A 23,766-nucleotide genomic window follows, 5' to 3' on the forward strand; every position below is an offset into this window, starting at 1 on the left:
ATTCGAGGTTGAGGCTCGGGGTGATGATAAAATTGAGCCACTGTGCAATGAAGCAGCGTCTTCATCACCAATAATTGGTAAATCATTTGGAAAGTCTCTTATCGGAAGTATCACCAATCTGCTCTGTCCTAATTCAAGCTCCAAATCAAATCCATTATCGAAATTGGGGATCCGGATGATTCTTTTATTCTGTTTTACTTTAGCTATTTGAAGTCCACTCATTCGCAGCAAGGGTTGGATGCGCAAGTGAAATTTGAGAATGATCATTTCTTCAATTTCCTCACGCGTGCTTTCCCGACTTACCTCTAAGAACGAATTCGCTTCACCTACACATAAACAATTCTTTAGTCATGATATAATTTGAAAAAAATATACAAGAAATGGCAGTACGACAACTGTATTCAGAATATCTGCATTCCTAAATAACTGTATGGTGAATATCTTCCTTCCGAAATATCTGTAATCATAAATATCTCAATGTTCAAATAACTGTCTGGTTAAAAAATTGTCTTCTCAAATAACTTTATTCTTAAATAACTGTATTCAAAAAATATCTCTATTCAGAAATATGATAATGTTTTAATATTTTCATTCTCAAATATCTTTCATCACCAAACATTTGTACTCACAAATATCTGTAAACATAAATGTGATCAAAAAATCTTCATTCATAAATATCTGTGTGTTAAAACTTCTCTATTTATAAATATCTGCATGTTCAAACAACTGTAATCATTAATATCTCTCATCCAAAATAACTGTAATCATGTAGAACAATTGACAACCATATGAGTCAATGGTATGATGTTGTCTGCGGTCGATATAGTAGGGCGAACACATACACAATTGAGGTTGTATGTACTAGTAGCCCGAAAAATAAATGGGTTCTTCAACCGGTAGGACGGTGATGCATATTTTTTATATATTAATGTTTATGAGAATGAAAAATTTACCTCGTAAAAAATGCGGTTTGCAACGGCAGAAAGTATACAAATGTTGTTATTTCTGTTGGAATCATTGATCATCACAATGTTCTTGCGATATTTCCTGAGAAGAACAGCTGTTGTAAATAATAATTCATCATTAAAGTGCTTTATTGACAATATATGAATTCACAATACTTTTCACTTGTACTCAAAAACATAACTTTCGACTAATTATTATTTTATGCAACTTATATTTTCCACAAGCATATATTTTGATAACAATCATTTCATTTTATAATTTCAATTATACATCAATAATTCATATTTTTCACAGTAGTTGTTATATCAAGAGACGCGGTAGCGGCTCGACGCCAAGTATTAAAAGGAAAAACTGCAGCGCAAAAGAAAAGCCAGCGCGAGCCCTGCCGCTACTCTTATATACGCGAATATGCCGGTTTTATGACGTCACAGAATTTTCAAACGGCTTTCACCAATAAACCATTTCATAAAAGAACTTGAAAATTTGTGACGATTTTTTTTCGATTTTTCTCTTTCCATTGGTCTTTGTTGCAAGTAAATCCGTCCAGTAGATCCTGAGATATGTAACGTTAGTGATTTAAAATCCATCATTTCGGGATTTTTATTTTCTTAGAGACAGAGGGGCGTAAGTTAAGCATGTTTACATTTGGACTTACGTCCTTTGCACGATTTCTTACGTTTTGTCACACTCTACGTCACGCACTACGCTGAACGCGGCTATCCCCTCTTCTGCGCAGTGCCGAGTGAAACAGAACGATTCGCGCATGACGTCACGCGGCTACTCTCGCTTGCGCGTTGCCGAGCGAGAGAGCGAGAACGACGATAGCTGGTCACCATTTGTGCACGAGCGACAGAGACAGCGATACCTTTGACGTGCGCACAGCGGGCGAAATCAGCGCCTAGTCTACGCATACTCTCGCTTGCGCGTCATCGAGCGAGATCGAGCGAGAGCACGTGGATAGTGTCACAGTGTTTGTAATTAAAAAAAAAAAGTCATTCATCGTATTACGTTCAATCAAGAACGATGGTTGTGAAGCCATAATTGCGAGTGTGCTTGTGCTCCGTGATTCTCATCAATCGTTCAAAATTAACATCAACGATCTTCACATTTTTGAGGTTATGGTGCGTCGTGATGTGAAAAATCATTTTTCTCTTTCGGTATTTTTGCGCGAAGCTAAACGACAAATTGACGAATTTTGAGATTTCGAGAGAAGTTTTTGGTGAACATGTTGTTCATGAATTGGTTCCGGGTGGCAGTAAAATTCCAGTCACACAAAGCAACAAGTAAAATAATTCACTGATTTCAGAATGGAATTTATTAATTTGTATGTCGATCACATGCTTAATAAATCTGTAGAGTCGCATTTTCTAGCATTTCACGAGGGCTTCCACAAAATATGTGGTGGCTGCATTCTCGAGTTATTTCACAGTCACGAATTGATGGTGGTGGTGGTTGGCAATGAGAATTATGATTGGAACGAATTGGAAAGAATCACCACCTACAAGAATGGTTATTCAAAGATGATCCAACAATAGTGCTTTTCTGGCAAATCTTCCATGAACTTTCGCTCAAAGAGAAAAAATATTCTTAACGGGCAGCGATAGAATACCTATACAAAGCATGACAGTGATCAAGGTGAGAGTTTCCGGATAGCTTTTCATTATCAAATACTGAAATGTACTCAAATTATTTTGAATGTTTAAGCGAACGCTTCTTACATTGAAACTCTTGTTTACTTAATCATTTCAGAATGGTTTCAGAATGGAAATTATTAATTTATATGTCGATCACATGCTTAATAAATCTGTAGAGCCGCATTTTCAAGCATTTTACGAGGACTTCCACAAAGTATGTGGTGGCCGCGTTCTTGAGTTATTTCACAGTCACAAATTGATGGCGATAGTGGTTGGCAACGAGAATTATGATTGGGACGAATTGGAAAAAATCACCACCTACAAGAATGGTTATTCGAAAGATGATCCAACAATAGTGCTTTTCTGGCAAATCTTTCATGAACTTTCGCTCGAAGAGAAAAAAAATTCTTAACGGGTAGCGATAGAATACCTATACATACCTATACAAGGCATGATAGTGATCAAGGTGAGAGTTTCCGGATAGCTTTTCACCATCAAAAATGGTACTGAATCAAAAATGGTACTGAAATGTACTAAAATTATTTTGAATGTTTAAGCGAACGCTTCTTATATTGAAACTCTTGTTTATTTAATCATTTCAGAATGGAATTTATTAATTTATATGTCGATCACATGCTTAATAAATCTGTAGAGCCGCATTTTCAAGCATTTTACGAGGGCTTCCACAAAGTATGTGGTGGCCACGTTCTTGAGTTATTTCACAGTCACGAATTGATGGCGATGGTGGATGGCAACGAGAATTATGATTGGAACTAATTGGAAAAAATCACCACCTACAAGAATGGTTATTCGAAAGACGATCCAACATAGTGCTTTTCTGGCAAATCTTCCATGAACTTTCGCTCGAAGAGAAAAAAAATTCTTAACGGGTAGCGATAGAATACCTATACAAGGCATGACAGTGATCAAGTTGAGAGTTTCCGGATAGCTTTTCACTATCAAAAATGGTACTGAAATGTACTAAAATTATTTTGAATGTTTAAGCGAATGCTTCTTATATTGAAACTCTTGTTTACTTAATCATTTCAGAATGGAATTTATTAATTTATATGTCGATCACATGCTTAATAAATCTGTAGAGCCGCATTTCCAAGCATTTTACGAGGGCTTCCACAAAGTATGTGGTGGCCGCGTTCTTGAGTTATTTCACAGTCACGAATTGATGGCGATAGTGGTTGGCAACGAGAATTATGATTGGGACCAATTGGAAAAAAGCACCACCTACAAGAATGGTTATTCGAAAGATGATCCAACAATAGTGCTTTTTTGGCATCTTCCATGAACTTTCGCTCGAAGAGAAAAAAAAATCTTAACGGGTAGCGATAGATAGCGATAGAATATACCTAACCTATACAAGGCATGACAGCGATCAAGGTGAGAGTTTCCGGATAGTTTTTCACCATCGAAAATGGTACTGAAATGTACTAAAATTATTTTAAATGTCTAAGCGAACACTTCTTACATTGAAACTCTTGTTTACTTGATTTTTCATGTTCTTACCAAGTTTCAATCACATTTCTGGTAATAAATCATCAAAAAATTTAATTAATTCAATCACAATTCGTTTTTGGAGTATTAAATTCATCATATATTTTATTATATGAATACTGTTGTTTCAGATAACGATTCAGTCAATGACAGACGAGCGTTTCTTGCCAGTTGCTCATACATGTTTTAACCTTGCTCATACATGTTTTATTGGATTTGTCCCGCTATAAGATTCGTAAAAAGCTTCGTTACAAATTGCTCCAGAGGATTCATCAGACTCGAGAATTTTCGCTGGTTTAGCATTAAAAATTTGAAAGAAATATGTGGTAAATAGAAGAAATCAAAGATACATAAAATGTCGATCAGGGAACCTCAGATCGTGGATTAGCCATATGCCGGAGATTTGAAAAAACAACGACGATAGGTTTATTGAACATAGGAAAAAACAATCTCGCTACTTTTTTCATCCTCCGAGGCTGTTCCCCATACGCAAGATTCGGACACCTAGTCGAACGATCGCATATTTCACGCATATTAAATCCTGGCTTATTTTTCGACTATTTTTTCGGACCCGTTTTTCAAACTAGAACTTGAGTTGTACGTCAACCAAAATATAACCGTACGTAACGAAATCATCAACCTTTTTCTACTTTTCAAACAGTCTTACAAGAACTCGATACTCATGTCGGATGCAATATTGAAATAAAGTGCTACTAAAAGTGAGCACATTTTCAGTTTTTCCGTTTTCAAAGAGTAGATATTTGGATGTAATTGGATTTGTAATTAGTTATAACGGTTCGAAAAAAATCTAAATGTGCAAAATTTTACGATTTTCGAATAGTATTCGAATAGTATCGAATAGATATTTTTGACGATGTTAATAAAAAAATAAATAATTTGACCATTTAAACAAGAATGTATTGTTGTTATTAAAGATTTATTTATTAATAAATTTCAATAAATTTGAAATTTTCGAAGTGTTAACAAAATCAATTAATTTGAAATTTTTTAAATGTAAACAAAATTAATAAATTTGTAATTTTCGAAGTGTTAACAAAATTTATTTTAATTGCCACCATTTTCTTGACGACCACCTCGCGAATATCTTCTCGGCAAACTTCGTCGAAACTGTTGATTACCCATCTCCAACAACATTCGGGCCAAAAAGTCGACTCGCCTTCTTTCTTGAACCCGTCGTCCCGCTCGATTTCCTCTATGTTTTCCTAAGTAAAAATTAATTTATTGTTCTTATTTTTTTATGTAGATTATAACTATATATATATTTTTTTTTACTCACTTATTTCTTGACTTTCGGACATCAATGACGTCGACGGAGTCGAAGTGCTGGTCAATGACGTCGACGGCGTCGAAGTGGTGGATAATAATAATGATTCCTCCAAAGCAAGTTTTCGCAACTGTTCGTCCAATTTCAAATTGTCTTCTTTTTCTTCTGAAAATAAAAAAAAAAAAAAACAAAAATGATCATAATCATGTCTCGAAACATTAAATAAAAAGATTTATATATTATATATCTTTTCATACTTCATGTCGATATCAAGAGACGCGGTAGCGGCTCGACGCCAAGTATTCAAAGGAAAATTATATATATACATATATGAAGTATGATATGCCGTACTCTTATATACGCGAATATGCCGGTTTTTTGTTTTGTACTTACTGGAAATAAGTGCCATTGTATCCTCCGATTTTGAGCTGCTGGAGCTGCTGCCCGGCTCGTCAGATTTGGGGGGGGCGTCATTTGAACTCATTTTCTCCTGAAAAAAAAAGCCGGTTATGAATTAAACTTTTTCGCTGTTTCCTCCAATTTACTCGATTCAATTGATACGACCGAGATTATTTGGAGCATATATATAATTTCGGACATATGTGAGTATGAATGGAATACTTACTGGCAATATTTCGGCACTGTCCATCTTATGCTCACGTTCAAATGTGACTGAAGAACTCACACAATGGAATCTAGGCTTCGGTTTTTCTTTGTTAACCAATCGATTTTCATTGGTCGTTGCAACGTGCTCGCGACTGCACGTGCGTTTGACTATATGTGGAGGGGAGAAGAGAGAGAGAGTAGAACAACAATGGTTCCCATTGGTCGCGACACCGGTAACACGACGACGTAAGATTCGAACGAAGAAAGAGAGAGAGAGAGAGAGAGCGAGAGCGCCAATTAGAAATTTGAAAAACAAGGAGAAGGACTTACGCATACGAAAGAAAGAGAGCGCTGATATGAAAAGTCGTGAATTTTAGAGGTCATTTATAGACAGAAGGAGAGAGAGAGAGAAAGAACTTGTTCATTTGTTTTCAATCTTTGTTCTCATTCGTATTTGTGAATTCACGTTTTTCGGAGTATCAGTGGTGAAAATTTTTTCATAAACGTGTTCAACTCCAAATTATGCGTTCAGTATTTTAAAAAAATTCAGTCTAGCTGTGTCGATTTATTAGTTTAATCAAGATACACGGTAGCAGCTTCTTTTTTACTGAGTAACTACATTCATCGTAATCCTTATTTCGGTAAGTAATCAACAAGAAAACGAAACAAAATGTACAGATTCGTTTTTTTTTTCAAAAAAGGATACAAATTACAAACTTGGTTGTTTCCATATTTTTTTTTTGAAAATCAAGAAGCACGGCTGTAATTCGACGTGAACTTTTGTCATATATATATATATTTTTATTAATTTTCCGAATCGATTTATATAGATTATATTACGCTTACACATGGCGTTTTCGATCCGGTTTAGTTACTTCGGGTGTTCACTGTTGATATGCATTATTAGCACCGGCTTTAAAAATCGATTTTTACTATGCCTGTTCAACCATATCTATATCCAATGCACGTGCAGGATGCGCGCGCGCTCTTTCCTATGCATGTTTCCTGAATTTTTCTTCAGAAAGTTATTTGAGAATGAAAAAATTCAATTCCGAGATCGCAAAAATTCGGTAATAACAAAAAAAATATACAGTTGACATGGAAATAAAAGAATTGGGAACAGATTCTTAATGGAAAGGTGTCCGCGTAACGAAAATTCCATTTCTATTCGGCCGGTGACTGTCCTAAAACGCCTAAGGCCTGTTACACACGGTCAATAATATTGCGCAATATATTGCACAATATTATTGAACGTGTAGATGTAGTATTGCGCAATCGATGACTACGTTTACACGGCCCTCTTATTCTGGTTTTGTATATACAGACGGGTATATTTATATATATATATCGACAGATATGCATTTTGCATATCTATATTGATATAACTAAACCGGAATAAGAGGGCCGTGTTAACGTAGTCATTGAACAGAAGTTTGAGCGATCTTTAATTTATGGCGCACTCACACCATACAAACTTATTGTGCAATATTATCGATCATGTGTAGCGAGCCTAAAACGAATCCGATCGTGTTCGTCCCCACCATACCATCGTATAACCTCGTTCGGTGTTTATGACCATGTGCATTGACTCGGTGTATTGGTAGAGTCACTGACAGACTTTGACGAGGCCAACATGAGAGGACAGATCACTTTTCTGTCTTTATATGGTGACAGTCCAATATCTTGAGTGTATTTGTGGAAAAACCAATTGAAATAACCAAACAATGGTTCGTGTGATAAAGCAAGAGACTTATGATGATGTTGTGCGCGAAAATATCGAGGATTTCGCGATGTCAGCTGAGGAAGTGATCGAGGATGCAATCAAACAATTCGAAGTACAAGTATTGTTGAACTTCCACTTATTGAAACACAAGAATTTTCCATTACTTCGTAAAAAGTCAGGAATTTTCAAACAAAAAGATCTCATGCTGTCATTTTTTTTCTATCATGGGCGTAGATGTGACCAATATCATAAAAGACCTGGCTCTGACCGATGTCGAAAACGTTACTGTAATATGTTTGGAAATCAAAACAGCTTTGGAAAATGATAACTACGAGGACCTCATTCAAGTGCTCGAAAGGCTTCAAACTGAGCTTGACAAAGATATTGCCCGTCGAGTCTACGCAGGCAAAGAAGGAGCGTATCAAACTCCTATTCAACTTTTGAAGAAAAGCCTCGACGATACAGCTCTCCTGGAAGTTACTCTCAAAACTCTCACTTCCTTCATGACTGGCAATCCTGATCTTCTTGACAGTGATGGCATTGAATTGCAAATGAAGTAAGGAATCATCATGCTTTCTGTATTTTTCCATATTCTTCTGATCATGCATCTTTCAATCAATCCATTCTGGTCTATCAAAATGTTATGGAAGAAGACTTCTGGGATAAGATTCTTTTTCTAGATTTTACAATTCATTTTTGGATGATGTTTAAGCATCTCTTATTTTATTTATTACTGACGTGTATATACATAAGAGTATTTATTTGTTTGGAATTATCAAGATGGTCTATAAGTTATAATACTTTTGATGGATGAAGCTATCTCTGATTTTCAATCAAACAATTCTAAAAATTCCCATGAAGAACACGGGAATTAATGAATAAAAGATAAAAATTGGAAAATCTTATTATCTATAGTTTCGAATGTAAAAGAAAAAAACATTGACTGTCATTTTTTAATCCGCAATGATGTGTCACAATCAGGTAAACATTGCGTAGTGTTAATAATGGAATGTACCTGTTAAATTTCAAGGGATTATGTGTAATTTTGACTTCAGAGCTTCATTTTCAGGCAACAAAAATGCTTTGGAAAAAAAGCGTTGAAATGTCGAAAGAATGTTTAACGAAAGGAAGTTCTTATTCACTTTGATCTGCAGTGCTAGTGGTCTCGTTTTTGTGATCCCAAATTTTTTATACTACTTGATAGTTCTTTCAACTTCTATTTTTTCTTCTTTCTACTTTTTCTCCTGATCTAGCAAACAATCATGTTGTACCGTATAATAAGAAAATTACATGCCCTTTGGAAAATCCTTGACAGATGGAGACAAGAATAACTCGAACCATCCTCGTACAAATTCAATTATTAAATTTTCACTCATTATGTATATACTGTACAAATTGGTGTGTTAATATTGTAATTTGGTTTTGGTTATCTTTGAAAAATACATCATCGAGTCAATCTGTGTTTCATAGTAAATTTATGATATCGCATGATGACAAACTGCAGTCAAAGAAATTTCTGGAGATTATCGCTGAATCGATATAATATTTTATTCCTGGTATTTCAAACGTCAAGTGAATATTATTACACAAGCTCATGTTTCAATCATAAAATTCGATCAAAGACCACCCACAAGACTTGAGTGAAATCTTTCAACGTCTAATGGGTGAGTCAATATTCAATTTTACAGTTTTTTTTTTCAAATGTAAAACTAGCGAAATCGTTAACGAACCTAGCTCTTTTCAGCAACTTTCCTGGTATATGATAACGTTATCGAATAACGCTGTTTTTTCATTAATTCATAAAAAGTTGATTTTTGTATTGTTTGTATGTGATGGCAAAGTTGCATTATCAGTACTTAATAATAAGAACTTTATCAATGAAAAAAATTTTAGAAGGAATGGGACAGGAATTCGCCAATTCAATATCTGGGGTTTTTTTTTGACTCCTTCAAGAGGTTCAAGTGAATAATCTACTATAATTAAAGTATAAAAAACCTAAATTCACACTTGCTGGATTTCACTAAACACAAATTTTTCTTTTAAGGGTGGCAGTACACATGGCGGAATTATTGTGTTGTTATGGTGAGATCGATTATCGAGTTCGACCTCTCATATTCACAATACGACATTGGGCTCAACACGTTGGAATCACGAATCCCGCACTCGGTCGTTGGATCACAAATATTTCTATTACTTTCCTCGTACTGTTTTATCTCCAACTAAAACGTATTCTACCCTTTTCTAATGAATTTGAGCGTCCTCCAAGTTAGTCCATTCATTTCAACGTAAGGCACGACGAGTATGGGTGATGATTTGAACCCAGATGAATGATCAAGTATCGATGATGACGTTGAAACGAATCCTTCCCTTTTTTCTCTGCCACTTACTTAATTCACAGCTCTTTTACTGTGGGAGAAAAAATGTGGCAAGAATAACCAATTTCTACGAGTGTTACAAGCGCTAAAAAATGAGAATTTAATAATAACTAGAAGAGTAGTGTAATAATAAAAATAAATGATATTGAAAAACTTCTCGTACTGTTTTATTAATTTCCAACAAAAACGTATCCTACCCTTTCTTTATGAATTCGAGCATCTTCCAAGTTAGTCCGTTCATTTGAACGTAAGTTACGACGAGTATGGGTGATGATGATTTAGACCCAGACGAATGGTCAAGTCATATTAAATTCACATGCATTTTTCATTGAATATCGATAACGTTGAAACAAATCCTACCCTTTTTTCTCTGCCATCTACTTAATCGAGAGCTCTTTTACTATGGGAGAAAAAATGTTACAAACATAACCAATTTTTATTTATGGGAGAAAAAATGTTACAAACATAACCAATTTTTACGAGTGTTACAAGCGCTCAAAAATGAGAACTTCATAATAACTATTACAGTTGTGTAATAATGAAAATGAATGATATTGAAAAATATTTCTTCACATGTACTATAGAATTTCAGTTGGGATTTAACATTGATCTATAATATATTGATTGAAAATATTGATTTAAGTTGATAATCTCAATTGACAGTTGAATTGAACGTAACGAAATTGCCTGTAATAATCGATACGAACACGAACACCGACACTCTTCAGACACTACTATCAGGATATATCGAATATCATTTCTCTACGAAAGCAATATCGTTGCGAGAGGGTAACAGTTTGAATATACTCGAATTTTTACCTTTTGTTACATCTGTAACCCACTGGAAACAAAATAAACTGAAAAACTGAAGTTGGCGGTAATATACGTATGTGTAAATACGAAATTCTCCATACTTTGTTGACTATTACGAATATAATTAACATTTTCTGTTTTTCAATTTAATGCCATGATTTCTCTATGAATCTGATTGTATATTCTATTCAATTTAAATATTCAATTCATTAGTAATCAGAATGTTTATTTTAAATCGAGGTTGTATTGCACGTTGGAGAATATGATCGGAGAGCAACAGTTTTCGATTATTGAGCTTCATTATTGTCTCGTGGGGAAGCTGGGTTCCAATTGCAAGATTGATTTTTCTTCAATTATTTATTACCCAAATGACGGTGGATTCAGAACGGTACTTGAAAAATGATGCTTACAACTTGCACCGTATCAAGTTATTATTCTCCATTCAATCGTTGCATTTACTCCTTTGAGTGCACACTTGTTGCATCATCCATATGCACTCGAAGGTTTATTTATTCGTTTTGTTTGTTTGTTTCATTTTTATACATTTGAACCAGAGGACGATGCAAAAAATACTGAACTATATATAAGTTTTGCCTTTACGTAAATTTATTTATCTCAATTTCATTTCTCTCCTTAAAACTTATCCGGCGAAGTGTTATAAAAGAGAAATTGAGGAGCGAAAAAATCTTCGTTCGTACGAGTACGAAACCTGTTAAAATGTACATTGCACAAAAGAGATAAGAGTAATCCGAAGCTGCGTTTACGCGACTTCAATAATGAAGAATAAAAAATGTTTCGAAAAAAAAAAAATTGTCATCACGTATCAATATTTAATGTCTTTTTGTTACAGATCGAAAAATGAATCGTAATATCGTTCGAGAAGTATATTAAAAAGTATTAAAAAGTCGCAATTATTGCAGTTATTTTAAATGATATTTGAAGAGAGATAATTTTTATGAATTTTCAAAGATAAATAGCTGCTTCACACGTGACAAGCAAATGATAATTTTACTAAATGCAATATTGCATGAACTAAAAACACAATTACAACAACCGATTTGGAACATTAATTTTAATTAATTACAATTACATTAATAATCTAATTCCAAACTTCTGTGACCATCAATTTTCGTCAATACTTTCTAAAGTAAAATCCACATTTTTTAGCCGATTTGATACCCCACATTTTATTTTTGCCCTTGAGTGAATCCTCCAGGAATTCATTGCATAGTTTTCTTTCCTTTCATCCTCCTTTTCACATGCAAAATTATAGTAATGAAATTCAGAGGTAGTTATCTGCCGGCAAATTCGTAAATCTTTACAGGAACAAAATAAAGTCAGGTGCATTGAAACTGACTAGAGTATGAAGCAGTACCGACAACATGAACAATCTTTTTCATCACACTTGCACGAAATTTCACTTTTCTACTCTGTGCAAGTTGAAATTTTCCTGAAGTTTTGCTTCAACTTGGAATTGCCCCATACCCTGGAAATTCTCGTTCTCGATATAATCTTACAAAATTTATAGTAAACATTTCGTTGAAATTTAAGTAGTACCGAAAAATGTTGAGTAGCCCTTCAACAGTAACAGGAACATCGAAAAACATGACATTATTTCGATTAGCAGTTTAATAATTTCAAATATTTTTAGAATCAATGAATATAATAAATTCATTTTAAGATTGGGTAGTAGAATATTTCTATCTATAAAAACCTTCACAATTTGAAAAAATACCAAAGTTTGTAATTTGCCATCCTCATTTGAATTGAACAAGTGGTTCTTTCTAAAATTGTTCATTTTTAATGTTTTTTTTTACAGATTTCCAATTTGCGTGACGTTACGCAAATATTTATTCCTTCTTTCCTTTTTCCTATTTTCCCATTTTTATTTTTATTATTTTTTTTATTAAACTATTACGCGCTATTGCGCGATAGTCGCGCTTACAGCGCGAGTCGTTTATTTATTGAGCACTAACCGTGCTGATTGCGCTACACGGCGCCTGACGTCTTTTGTCGATCAATCAAGTTACACTTTGATTGCATTTTTCGTTCAAGATGAATGAAACATTGTGTAAATATTCCGATCATCTAAAACGTTGCATAAACGAAGGCGAATGGTTAGATGATGATCATATTGATGAATTTGCAAGAATATTGAAAAAGTCATCTCAATCTATTTTCGAAATGCAACCGCAATTTCGTCTCTATCTTCCGGAGCAAATACTTCCTGTTGATCCAAAAAAAAAGCATATACAGATATTGTATAGTTGCAGCGAGCTTATTACGGTTGATGGTAAAGAACCTCAATGCGGTCATTGGGTATGTAGTTATTATGATACGAAAAACATTTTCATTTACAATTCTAGTGGAGCTCATACTCTTCACAGAGATCATAAGACTTACCTGAATCGCTTATTCCCGTTTTATGATTTTAATAATCCGGAATCGGTTCTGTTTCCCATTGTCGACATTCAACCGAATAATAATGATTGTGCACTTTATGCTATAGCGTTCGCAGTATCGCTGCTTTACGAATTAAAGCCGGAAAATGTTAGATACTACCAGCCTGGTATGCGTGCGCATTTGTTGAAAATTTTTCTGTCTCAAGAAATACTACATTTTCCGGTCGATATTACTAACACAACTGTTATTCCATCTCTGAAAATTGTACAGGGAAAACGGAAAAATCGTCAATATGCGCAAAATTTTCGATTGAAAATCAAAAAAGCGACTAATCAACAGAAGCTCAATAACAGTGATTTAAATATCGATGACGATCAACAGACCTTGAAGGCGTTGAAAAGACGAAAAGATGCTGCTGTAAGACAAAAAAAATATCGAGCAGGTCGAAGACTGTCTATTCAACAAGCTATCATATCTCAGCATGTCGTTAATAATAACGATGAAGTAGTTGTTATTAGCGATGAGGTTATAACACCTCCAAATGACAATCGAGAATCCTTTGATATTCGTCAAACTCGTTTAATTGCCGATGGTTCATTGCTCAATGACGATCATATTGAAGAGTATGGTCAGTTATTGAAAATAGCATCAAATTCAGAATTTGAACAGCGACCACCATGGAAACTTTATTTTCCGGATCAGATACAGCCTGTCGCACCGAATAAAAGACATATTCAAATTTTATTCAGCTGTGAGGAACTAAATATTAAAAATGGAGAAACTCATATAGGAGGACATTGGGTTTGCAGCTATTTCGATACGGTAAAAATATTTATTTTTGATTCTATGGGATCGAAAACGTTGAATCGATATCATAAAATTTATTTACAAAGATTGTTCCCTTATTACGATTTGGATGAATCCAGCTCCATTATCTTTCCGAAAGTTGACCTTCAACCGAATGGTCGTGATTGTGGATTATTTGCAATGGCATTCGCTACATCGATATTCTACGGAATGAACCCAGAAAATGTTAGATACGATTGTACAAAATTTCGCGAACATTTGTTGAAAATTCGGGATACTAAAATTATAGAGCATTTTCCATATTTGACTATTGAGAACAATCCCGTAGGTCACAATCAGCGCATAGAGGAGCTACAATTAATTGAAAATAGTAGCATTTCCATAAATAATATCGATCAAGAAGAAGATCTAATACATTTGATAACATCGTTATCATTAGACACCGAAGGCGAACAAAAAATATTAGTTCCGAAATCTGGAGAACACAATGGCAAGGAAGTGCCATTAAAAAATATTTGTGCGAATAAACTGTGCGAAAGTATACCGCTAGGTAAATTAACTCTTAATGAGCCTACATCTTTGGTGGGCAAAGATTCTGAAATGAAATCTGATTTATTGATTGAATCGAAAACAAACTTCCCATTAACGTGTAAAATTATTCCGCGTAAAAAAAAGCATCGTAAAATTAACAAAGTTACAAGTACAGGTCGAATAATGAAAGATCATAAATGTATCGAACGTAGGTTTCGAATGCAAACCGCTACTACAATTGTTCAAAAATATTGCAAATTCATTCGAGAAAACCGTTGTATTAGAACAAAGTTTACGAAGGAGAGGTACATCCAAAATATTGCCAAAAAATTAGACTTGTCGTCACTTGTAGATTGTCGACTTGAGGCTGAGCGGTTAGTCAAATGGGCCTTCCTTACGAGACAAACGTTTGTCATTGCAATGAACAGATCGCTTAGATCTGCTAGAGCTAAAGCCGAAGTGTGTCTTTCACGTGTTGCCGATTGCCCGGTATCGAACGATGAAGAATACATCCAAATATTATGCGGTCAAAGGATGCATAGCGCCTCAACAGAGGCTTATTTTGCAGAAACTGCTTATAATCCTTTAAACCGATCAGAGCCTATTATTATGAATTCAGAAGGTAAGGCTATTAACGTGTTACCACTGATAACAGCGAAAAAGAAATCTCACAGATCGTGGAACTGTAGCCATTTGTGTAAAACAAATGATTGTGATATTGAAATATTGCAAAATTTGAATGTTTTTTACCGAAAATTAACCAAATGTAAATTATCCAAAGTTGTCGAGTTCATTGAAGAAGCTAGGAAATGTTCCAACAAAACCAATAATGAGAAACTCGGTCATTCTCATGGCTGTTACATTGATCCAAAAACCTGTTCATCCAAGTTTTTGTCAGTACAAATATTATCGCCACATTTTCCGACAATACGACGGATCAAACGATTGGTGCATCATCTGATATGCTTTTACAAAAAATTACTTGATTTGGATGAGAAATTGAACAACAGCGATATCGAATCGCTCCGGAAAATATCTGATCAAGCTGAGCAGAAAGCACAAGGTTTGATAGCGGATGCCGTAGAAATCAATCTCAATGAAACTGAGATAAGGTCTCAATACAAGTTAGCATTTAAAGCTTTGGCCAAGCGTACCATGGATTTACCACGGTATGCATGTATATCGTGTGAAAAACTTTGTACCAAAGCTACTATTCTAAATATAAAGGTGTCCAAGACCTTGAAATATGGTAAAACTTGGGATCATTTGTTGGAATTCCTCGGTAAATGTGAAACAGTTCAGGAAGAAAATTATATTTGCCGTAGTTGTGATGCCAAATTAAAAATAGATATAGTACCTTCCGCTTGCATTCTTAATGGTCTCGACAGTCCTAAAGTACCTCCAGTTATATCAGGGCTCAATATGTTTGAGAAAATATTGATCCAACGAGCCAAAGCTTTTCAAGTTGTTCGAAGATTAGGTACCGTCATGAACAAGAAGTTACCGCAGAAGCATATGATTCCAAAAGCTGTTGGTAATAATTTCATTTTACCTTTACCATTGGAGGAAACGTTGAAAAAAATTTGTCCGGACACCGAACCTATTAATCTTAATCACGAGCTATATATATTAGTTCGTGGTATCCCAACAAAATCTAAAGTAGTATGGGAACGATTGGTAGATAAAAACAAAGTATTAAAAGCATTGCAATGGCTGAAAGAAAACAATCCTCTTTATTCAAAAATAAAATTACCAACATGCGCCGACGACTTATTATCGAAAGATATTTGTGATGTTGAGTTTGAAGAAGATGAAGATACAGTAAATTGTTCTATTCCAAATGATAAGATAAAAATTAATACTGATTTAGACAATAAGCAAAAACTGAACACTGATTTGAAACGAAATGAACAGAAAAGAGCTATATTGACTCAGAAGTCACAATCGGACAGTTTTTATCATCCCTATACTATTTGTCCAATACACGAAAAAAGGATTAACGAAACCGCAACGGATCTTTATCAAATGTTAAAAGTTAACGAACTTCCGTTGGACAAACGTCTTCCTGATTTGGATTGCCAATGTTTTCCCCATTTACATCCGTATGGGACAAACGGTCAAAATCAAAAAAGATCTGTACGTCTTTTACATTTCGAGTATTGGAAATCTCGGTTCATGTCCAAGCATCCTCAATATCGGTCAGACATTCAATATCTTTTTTATGCTTTAAATGATAACTATAAACGCCAGCTTAATGCTGGAATATTTCACAAACTGAATATAACGAATCCCAAAGTAAAGTATACAGCAGCTAGTTATTTGGATCAACTGTCGAAGGACCAACTTGAGTCCAACTTGAATTCAATATATTCTAGGTTGCGTAATACTGAACAATTTTGGAAAATACCGAGGAGTAATTTAAAAGCAATGACGCGCGAATACGGCCCTGCCACTTGGTTTTTGACCATTAGTCCAAGTGAATGGCTGTGGGACGATTTATTCGAATATCTCCGTGAGGTTAATTATATTCCGGCCAGTGAAAAAGTTAATCCGATGGAACTCGTTGTCAACGACCCAATATCGACATCACGGTTTATGAATATTAAATTCAAAGGTATGCTAGATTTCATTACTTCATCTGCTGAACCTCTGGGTAAAATTGAACATTATTTTTGGCGCCTCGAGTATCAAACAAGGGGCGCACCACATTTTCACTTATTGCTTTGGGTTAAGGACGCTCCGGTTATTGGTAAGTCATCACGCGATGAAATAACTTCATTCATAATGAAGTATGTCACATGTAGGATGCCTGATAAAAATGTTTCACCCGATCTATATCGACGGGTTAATGCACATCAGAAGCACATTCACAATAGTTATTGTTTACGAAGTAAAAAAACAAAAACCGGATTTTCTCGACGCTGCAAATTTGGTCATCCGCGTCCTTTAACCCAAACTATTCAACTGCGCGATGTTGCTGTTTCCATCGCTGGTAGAAAAAAACTTAAATCGCGAAGTCGATTGTATGATCTACCGCGTGGTAAGGCTGAAGCTAATATAAATGATTACAATCCAGCCATACTTTGTGCGTGGGAAGGAAATATGGATATTCAATTCATTGGTGAACAATCTACTGTTTTAACGGCGTATGTCACGAAATATGTTTCGAAAGCGGAAAAAAGTAATTTCCAAGGTCCATTCGACATTATTAATTCCTCGAAATCTTTAGTCAGTTGTCTTTGGAATTGGGCTATGCGTTTATTGAGCCATCGCGAATGCGGTGCGCTCGAAGCAGCCGATAGTATTCTTGGGCATTCGTTGTGGGGGACTGATCCAAAAACTACTATCAAATGGTTGGACGTCAGTATTATTAGAAAGCGGAAATTAAAAAGTCGTAAAGATATTGAATCACTTGATCCTGAATCAACAGATTTATTTTATCCTTCCGTTATCGACACATATTACCCAAACCGACCTGCAGCATTGGAATCCATCAATCTTTATGATTTTGCCAGGTGGTATGATGTCACCAAAATAAAACCGAAAACAATCTCGGAGGTTTATGAAATTGGTCCATCGACATTTTTGAAAAAACGTTCCCGGGCATGTCTTATAAATCATTACATGTATAACGTTAAGACCGAGCCAGAACGTTATTATTATACATTGCTTTTGTTATTTAAAGCGTGGCGGGATATCGCTGATCTGCGAAACAATCAAGATACTTATGCGGAAGCATTTTCATCAATGCAGATTGAATTGGCCGATGCACTTAAGTATCACGATAAAATCGAAGAAATTCAGCAAGCAATACAGTATGTCAATGAAGATGTAGACAGATTATTATTGAAAGATAGTCCTAACAACAAAGATGAATCTTTTGATAATAATGATGTATTGGAATGCGTTCCCATTGAAGTAGAAAAAGCTGTAAAGGATTATAAAGATGGTCTTAACATGATAGATGTTGAAGATATTACACAGATGGTAGCAGAATTAAATTCAGATCAAAAACGTATATTTGACCGCGTCACAAAAGCTGTCTTTTCAGATGATGAGATTCTCCGACTTTATGTAAGCGGAGAGGGAGGCACCGGAAAAAGTTTTCTAATAAAAACCATACGAGCGTGGATTAAGAAACATCTTCAAAAGGATACCGCAGTTACTGCTCCTACTGGAATAGCTGCATTCAATATCAATGGTTTAACTGTACATAGTTTTCTTCAATTACCAGTTGAACATGGTCATACTGCCAAGTATAGAGAGCTATCTGATGCGGCTCTTAAATTGTTGCGAACTGAATTAAAAAATGTGGCTCTGATAATCATTGACGAAGTGTCTATGATTTCCAACGTGACCCTCATGTACATTAATTTACGGTTAACAGGAATATGCAATACTCAAGATACCGAAGATGGTTGGTTTGGTCGAAAACATGTACTTATATTTGGAGATTTGTTACAGCTTCCACCTGTACACGAAGATCCGGTGTTTGTTAAGTTGTCAACCGATAAAATTGAAAAATTCATCGGGGCGATGGGATCTTTCGATTTATGGACGGAATTATTCTGCTATGACGAGCTAAGAATTAACATGCGCCAGAAAGACGATACTATGTACAGGGATATGTTGTCTAGAATTCGCGTAGGCGCGGTTACAGATTCGGATACGAAAATTCTGGAGTCTCGGAAATTACAGTTCAAAGCTGAAAATATCGAGGGTCGTTTATCTGAGTTATGTGATTATATGTGCAAGCTCCCCCAAGATACAGTTTGTTTACTCCCGAAGATTAATCAATGTGATGCGCTCAATGCAGCAATGTTAAATCGAATTCCTTCGGAGGAGATACATCTCGTTGCACAGGATACTGTAGATTGTCCAGCTTATCTCAATAAAAAAGTAACTAAAAGTTTATGCACAGATGATGAAGGTAGCTCCAAAACAGCCGGATTAGCTAAAGATATAATTGTGAAAATTGGGGCACGAATAATGATACGGAGAAACATTGATGTGACTTTGGGCCTCGTGAATGGTACAATCTGCAAAATTGTTTCTGTTAATCGACATGGAACAAGTGGTGATGTTGAAAGTATTCAGGTAATATTGTCATCGGGGTTGGAATACTGTTTGGAACGTTCCAGCGTTAAATTCGAAATTATGGATCGAGCGTTTGTTGTGAGAAAGCAGTTTCCCATATGTCTCAGTTACGGTATGACCATTCATAAAAGTCAAGGTCTTAGTTTGAAACACGCTCTCGTAGAAGTTGGATCAACTATTTTCATCGTCGGGCAAATTTACGTTGCTTTATCGCGCGTAACTAATATTGAAGGTTTGCATATCATTAATTATGATCCAGCTTCGGTAAAGGCTAATGCAAACGCTATCATTGAGTATAACCGTTTGCGTAAATTGTATCGACCCGATCTCATGGCAATCAGCATTGTCAAACGACGTATTCCAAAAGTTTATGATAAACTGTGGGCAGTGCCAGCAAGGATTTTAGAATGCCAAGAGATAACTGACAACAATCAGAATGACCCTATTAAAATTCATGTGAAAGGGTTTGCTAATAATGATGATTTTTCTTGCTATGCAAATGTTATTCTTCAATGTATGATAAATTCTTCTCATATTCGAAAAGCTATGTTGATGGATTCATCAGAACCCTACAGCCTCAGATCTCTTGTTCAAGCATACATAATTGATGATGAAATCATTAATGTCTTTGCTATCAGAGGAATTGTTGGAGAGCCATTCATCAATAAAGTTCAACAAGATCCTAGCGTATTTTTCATTTCTCTTTGTAGAAAACTAATCGCTCTTAGAAATGTTGTAAAACATCAATTAAATTCAGTATCACTGTGTAGTAGCTGTGGTTCCAAAACAACTGATCTTAACCCAAATAACATTATTCCTCTCGTAGTGCCGAAATTTCGGAAAGCGGCTTTCGATTTGCAATATCTAATTAATTCTAATGTGGAAAAATGGTTAAAAACTAATCGACTTTGTACGGATTGTCATACACTAGGGGTAGTTGAAAAGTTTGAATATTCTTCATTGAAAGCTGTTGTGGTTGTCAAATTGTTACTCTTCGAAATGAGGAATGGTAAAATAGAAAAGAAGAAATGTAATATTAAAGCAATACCGACTTCAACTGTTCGAATTAATCAGGATAAATTCAAAGTTATCAGTGCAATTTTTCACCACGGGGAAAACATTCAGCATGGACATTTCACGTGTATGCTACGAGATATGGGCACTGGTTGGATCAGTGTTGACGATTCAAAAGTCGAGAAGCGAAGTTGGCCACGAAACGGTAAAGATGTTTACATTTTATTCTTACAAAAACTTTCTACATAAATCGTGACTCCGATCAAGTATCGTTATAATAACTACTTATATGTTACAGATTTTTAACATAACAATTTTACGGCGCTTTTTCCGAAGCTTCAACACGTTTGATCACGGCGCATTTGAAGCCGGAAAAAATTAGTATGGTTTGTTTTAAAATTTGCATGTTTATACTGCTGATTATTTCAGGACTCATTTATTCGCAGCTCCAGCGCGTTTCTGCCTAGTGCATCAAAAACCGGTTTTATTCCGCCTATTTGAATAATTGACCACCAAGAAATCTGCAGCGTTGAAAGTTCATCTGATCATTAGTTTTCGCTGGAAAACGAATGACCTAGAAGCATTGTTTTATATATATTCATAAGTCGTTTACAACGCTTTTTGCATTTTAAATGTTACCATTTACTTTCAAGGGTACCGCTACTTTTTTGATAGCTATTCTTGTCTCTTTGCCATGCTCCTTGTAAACATGAAAAAGTATAATGGAATTTTAATGGCTCGCAAATGCAATAATAGACAATTGTCGAAGTTTTCAATTCAAGATAAACTGCATAGTTTGTTTTATCCAAAATGGATCGGAATCTCTTAATTCAATTCAGAAACTTCGATCTGAACGTAGAAAACTAGGTTCATAAACGATCAATCAAAATTACATATTATATTAATTTTCTATTATACTTTAAATGGTTTTTTTTTAATTTCAAAATATTACTTTTTGTGCACGAATGTGCGCATCCGTATGTGTGTGTGTGTGTGTGTGTGTGTGTGTGTGTGTGTATGTGCGCGTGTGTCTAACGTCCGTTTTCTCCAATGCCTATCCAAGTTTACACTCGAATCAATCTACGTTGAATCTATCTACTCATAAGTAAAAAATTGAACTGACAAGGAAAGGTTCTCTGCTGACGTCCTTCGATTTTGATGAAATTTAAATATGTTATTCTACATCAAAATCTAAAAGACACGTATTTTTTTTTATCGGCGGAAAAACGTTTCTAGGGGTTGAAATCACCCTTCAAAGTTGAGACTTCCGAGGGGTACTTTTCAGGTTTCACCTATTTTCACCTGAGATAATAGAATGCACCCAAATGGATAATTATCTTAATGATAAACGATGAAAAATGCAATTGGTTTCATATCGGAGGGTTGCATAGGAAAAAAGTTATAGGGGTTGAAATTCACAAAATCGTTATAACAAAAAAAGTATTGCACCTATCTCGATGAACTTAATTGCATTTCGAAGAGGGCAAAAAAATAGTAGATACGGGTTTTTGCGTTTTTCTCGCAAATCAAGTTAAGGGGGTGAACTACCCCTATATATGTTTACATCAAATCTCAATAAAACGGCAGTAATTTTTTGTTTTCCTTATTTCTTCTGGTCGTGATACGTTTTTCCTTCACATTTTCAATATTTACATCTTAAATGATGGATAGATTTTTCTCGAAATTACATTTTCATAACTAGTGAAAGTTATAGAACCTAAAGTATGCGTCCAATCCTTATGGTTTATTTTTCATTTGAAGGCAATCTGACTCTTCTAGTTATACTTAGAAGATTCTATTCAAAATTTATTTAAACAATGGATTTTACCTAATTGAGCAAGAAAAATGCGAGAACATCAAATTTTTCGGTTGAAAATTCTATCACATCCATAGTTTGAAAGAATTCACTTTTTCCCGCCAAAAATTACTGATGGGATAACTTCTACAGATAACAATTTTTTTTATTAGTTAATATTGAATAACCCCCAAGACAAATTCCAAAAATATCTATTCCTTATGTTTTTCACAAAAATTCGGTAAATATTGACACATTTCTATAGTTATCATCAATTCAAGTTATCATTAACTCCCCCCCCCCCCCGTCCCTTTACTTGACGGTGTTATTTGGAAGTCATCTCTGTTCAGTCTGTGACTCGCTCCCAAAATTAGATTTGAAATACGACGCAGAAGCAGTGATAAAACTGCGATCGCGGAATATATTCACCACAGTCGGTTATTTTTATTCTACACGAAAGAAGTGCCTTACAATTCGAGACTATTTAAAACGAAGTTGCAAGTATTAATCAAAATGAAGATAAATCCTTTGAACGTTATTAGAATGCTTCTCGCAACTTTTGAAGTCACGCATTTACCGGATTCGCCAGTGAATAACGATGAAATACAGTTGAAAGAAAACTTTGAAAATATTTTGTTGACTGCAATGAACGAATACAGTGGTTTTGAAATGGTAGAAGAAAATTCTTTGGATTTTGAAGAACCGTTCAAGGATTGGGAAATGGAAATTGTTGAAGATAAGGAGTGGGCAAACGCCTTGCATGAACCAGAACTTCCGCCTGATACATGCACTCGTGATGACGAAGATTTATCTTACGAGTACAAATTAAGGGCCGTTCAGTATTGGCGCAGCGGGAAGAAAGGAAATTTAAGTCTGGGCAGTGTTAAACAAAAGTTCAAGAGAGTGCAATCTATACGACAGTTGCAGCGGTGGGCACACAATTTGAACAAGGGTGGGACGTACAAAGAAAAATTAGCACGAATTTGTAGTTACACTTTGGAAAATTTCAAAGCTGCTGTGGATGCTGGTTTAATAGTGCACGATTCCGATTTGAAAAAATGGGCCTTACATGCTCAAAAAGAAATAGGGCATTCTGATTTTCGTTTCAAAGCATCTCCTAAGTGGATAAAATCATTTAAAGCGGCTCATCGTATCGTATCGAGAAAAATTAATAAGTTCATTACATCCAAAACAATTGAAGATGGAGA

At 35.1% G+C, this 23,766-nt stretch overlaps 1 protein-coding gene and 1 long non-coding RNA gene across 5 annotated transcripts; both read left to right on the plus strand.

The window, feature by feature from the left end:
* Nucleotides 1-1,895: 1,895 nt before the first annotated feature.
* On the plus strand, nt 1,896-5,098 carry LOC122411107 (uncharacterized). Of its 3 annotated transcripts, none has more exons than XR_006261083.1 (6): nt 1,896-2,249; nt 2,323-2,601; nt 2,716-3,066; nt 3,203-3,568; nt 3,651-3,995; nt 4,241-5,098. It is a non-coding gene; the product is annotated as an uncharacterized lncRNA (long non-coding RNA). The 3 variants fall into 3 exon arrangements; XR_006261084.1 differs by having other exon boundaries at nt 2,338-2,601; XR_006261082.1 differs by having other exon boundaries at nt 1,896-2,601; nt 4,241-5,097.
* A 2,316-nt stretch (nt 5,099-7,414) lies between these two features.
* On the plus strand, nt 7,415-10,203 carry LOC122410762 (speckle targeted PIP5K1A-regulated poly(A) polymerase-like). 2 transcript variants are annotated; one of them, XR_006261013.1, is made up of 3 exons: nt 7,415-7,841; nt 7,958-8,279; nt 9,768-10,203. XR_006261013.1 is itself a non-coding variant. In XM_043419169.1 (2 exons), exons 1-2 carry the CDS (start codon nt 7,948-7,950, stop codon nt 9,991-9,993), a joined length of 558 nt encoding a protein of 185 aa, XP_043275104.1. In that variant the 5' UTR covers nt 7,415-7,947; the 3' UTR covers nt 9,994-10,203. The 2 variants fall into 2 exon arrangements, 1 of the variants encoding a protein (XP_043275104.1); XM_043419169.1 differs by having other exon boundaries at nt 7,415-8,279.
* Nucleotides 10,204-23,766: the final 13,563 nt, after the last annotated feature.

The sequence above is a fragment of the Venturia canescens genome, chromosome 5 (assembly GCF_019457755.1).
Source record: "Venturia canescens isolate UGA chromosome 5, ASM1945775v1, whole genome shotgun sequence".
Classification (NCBI taxonomy): domain Eukaryota; kingdom Metazoa; phylum Arthropoda; class Insecta; order Hymenoptera; family Ichneumonidae; genus Venturia; species Venturia canescens.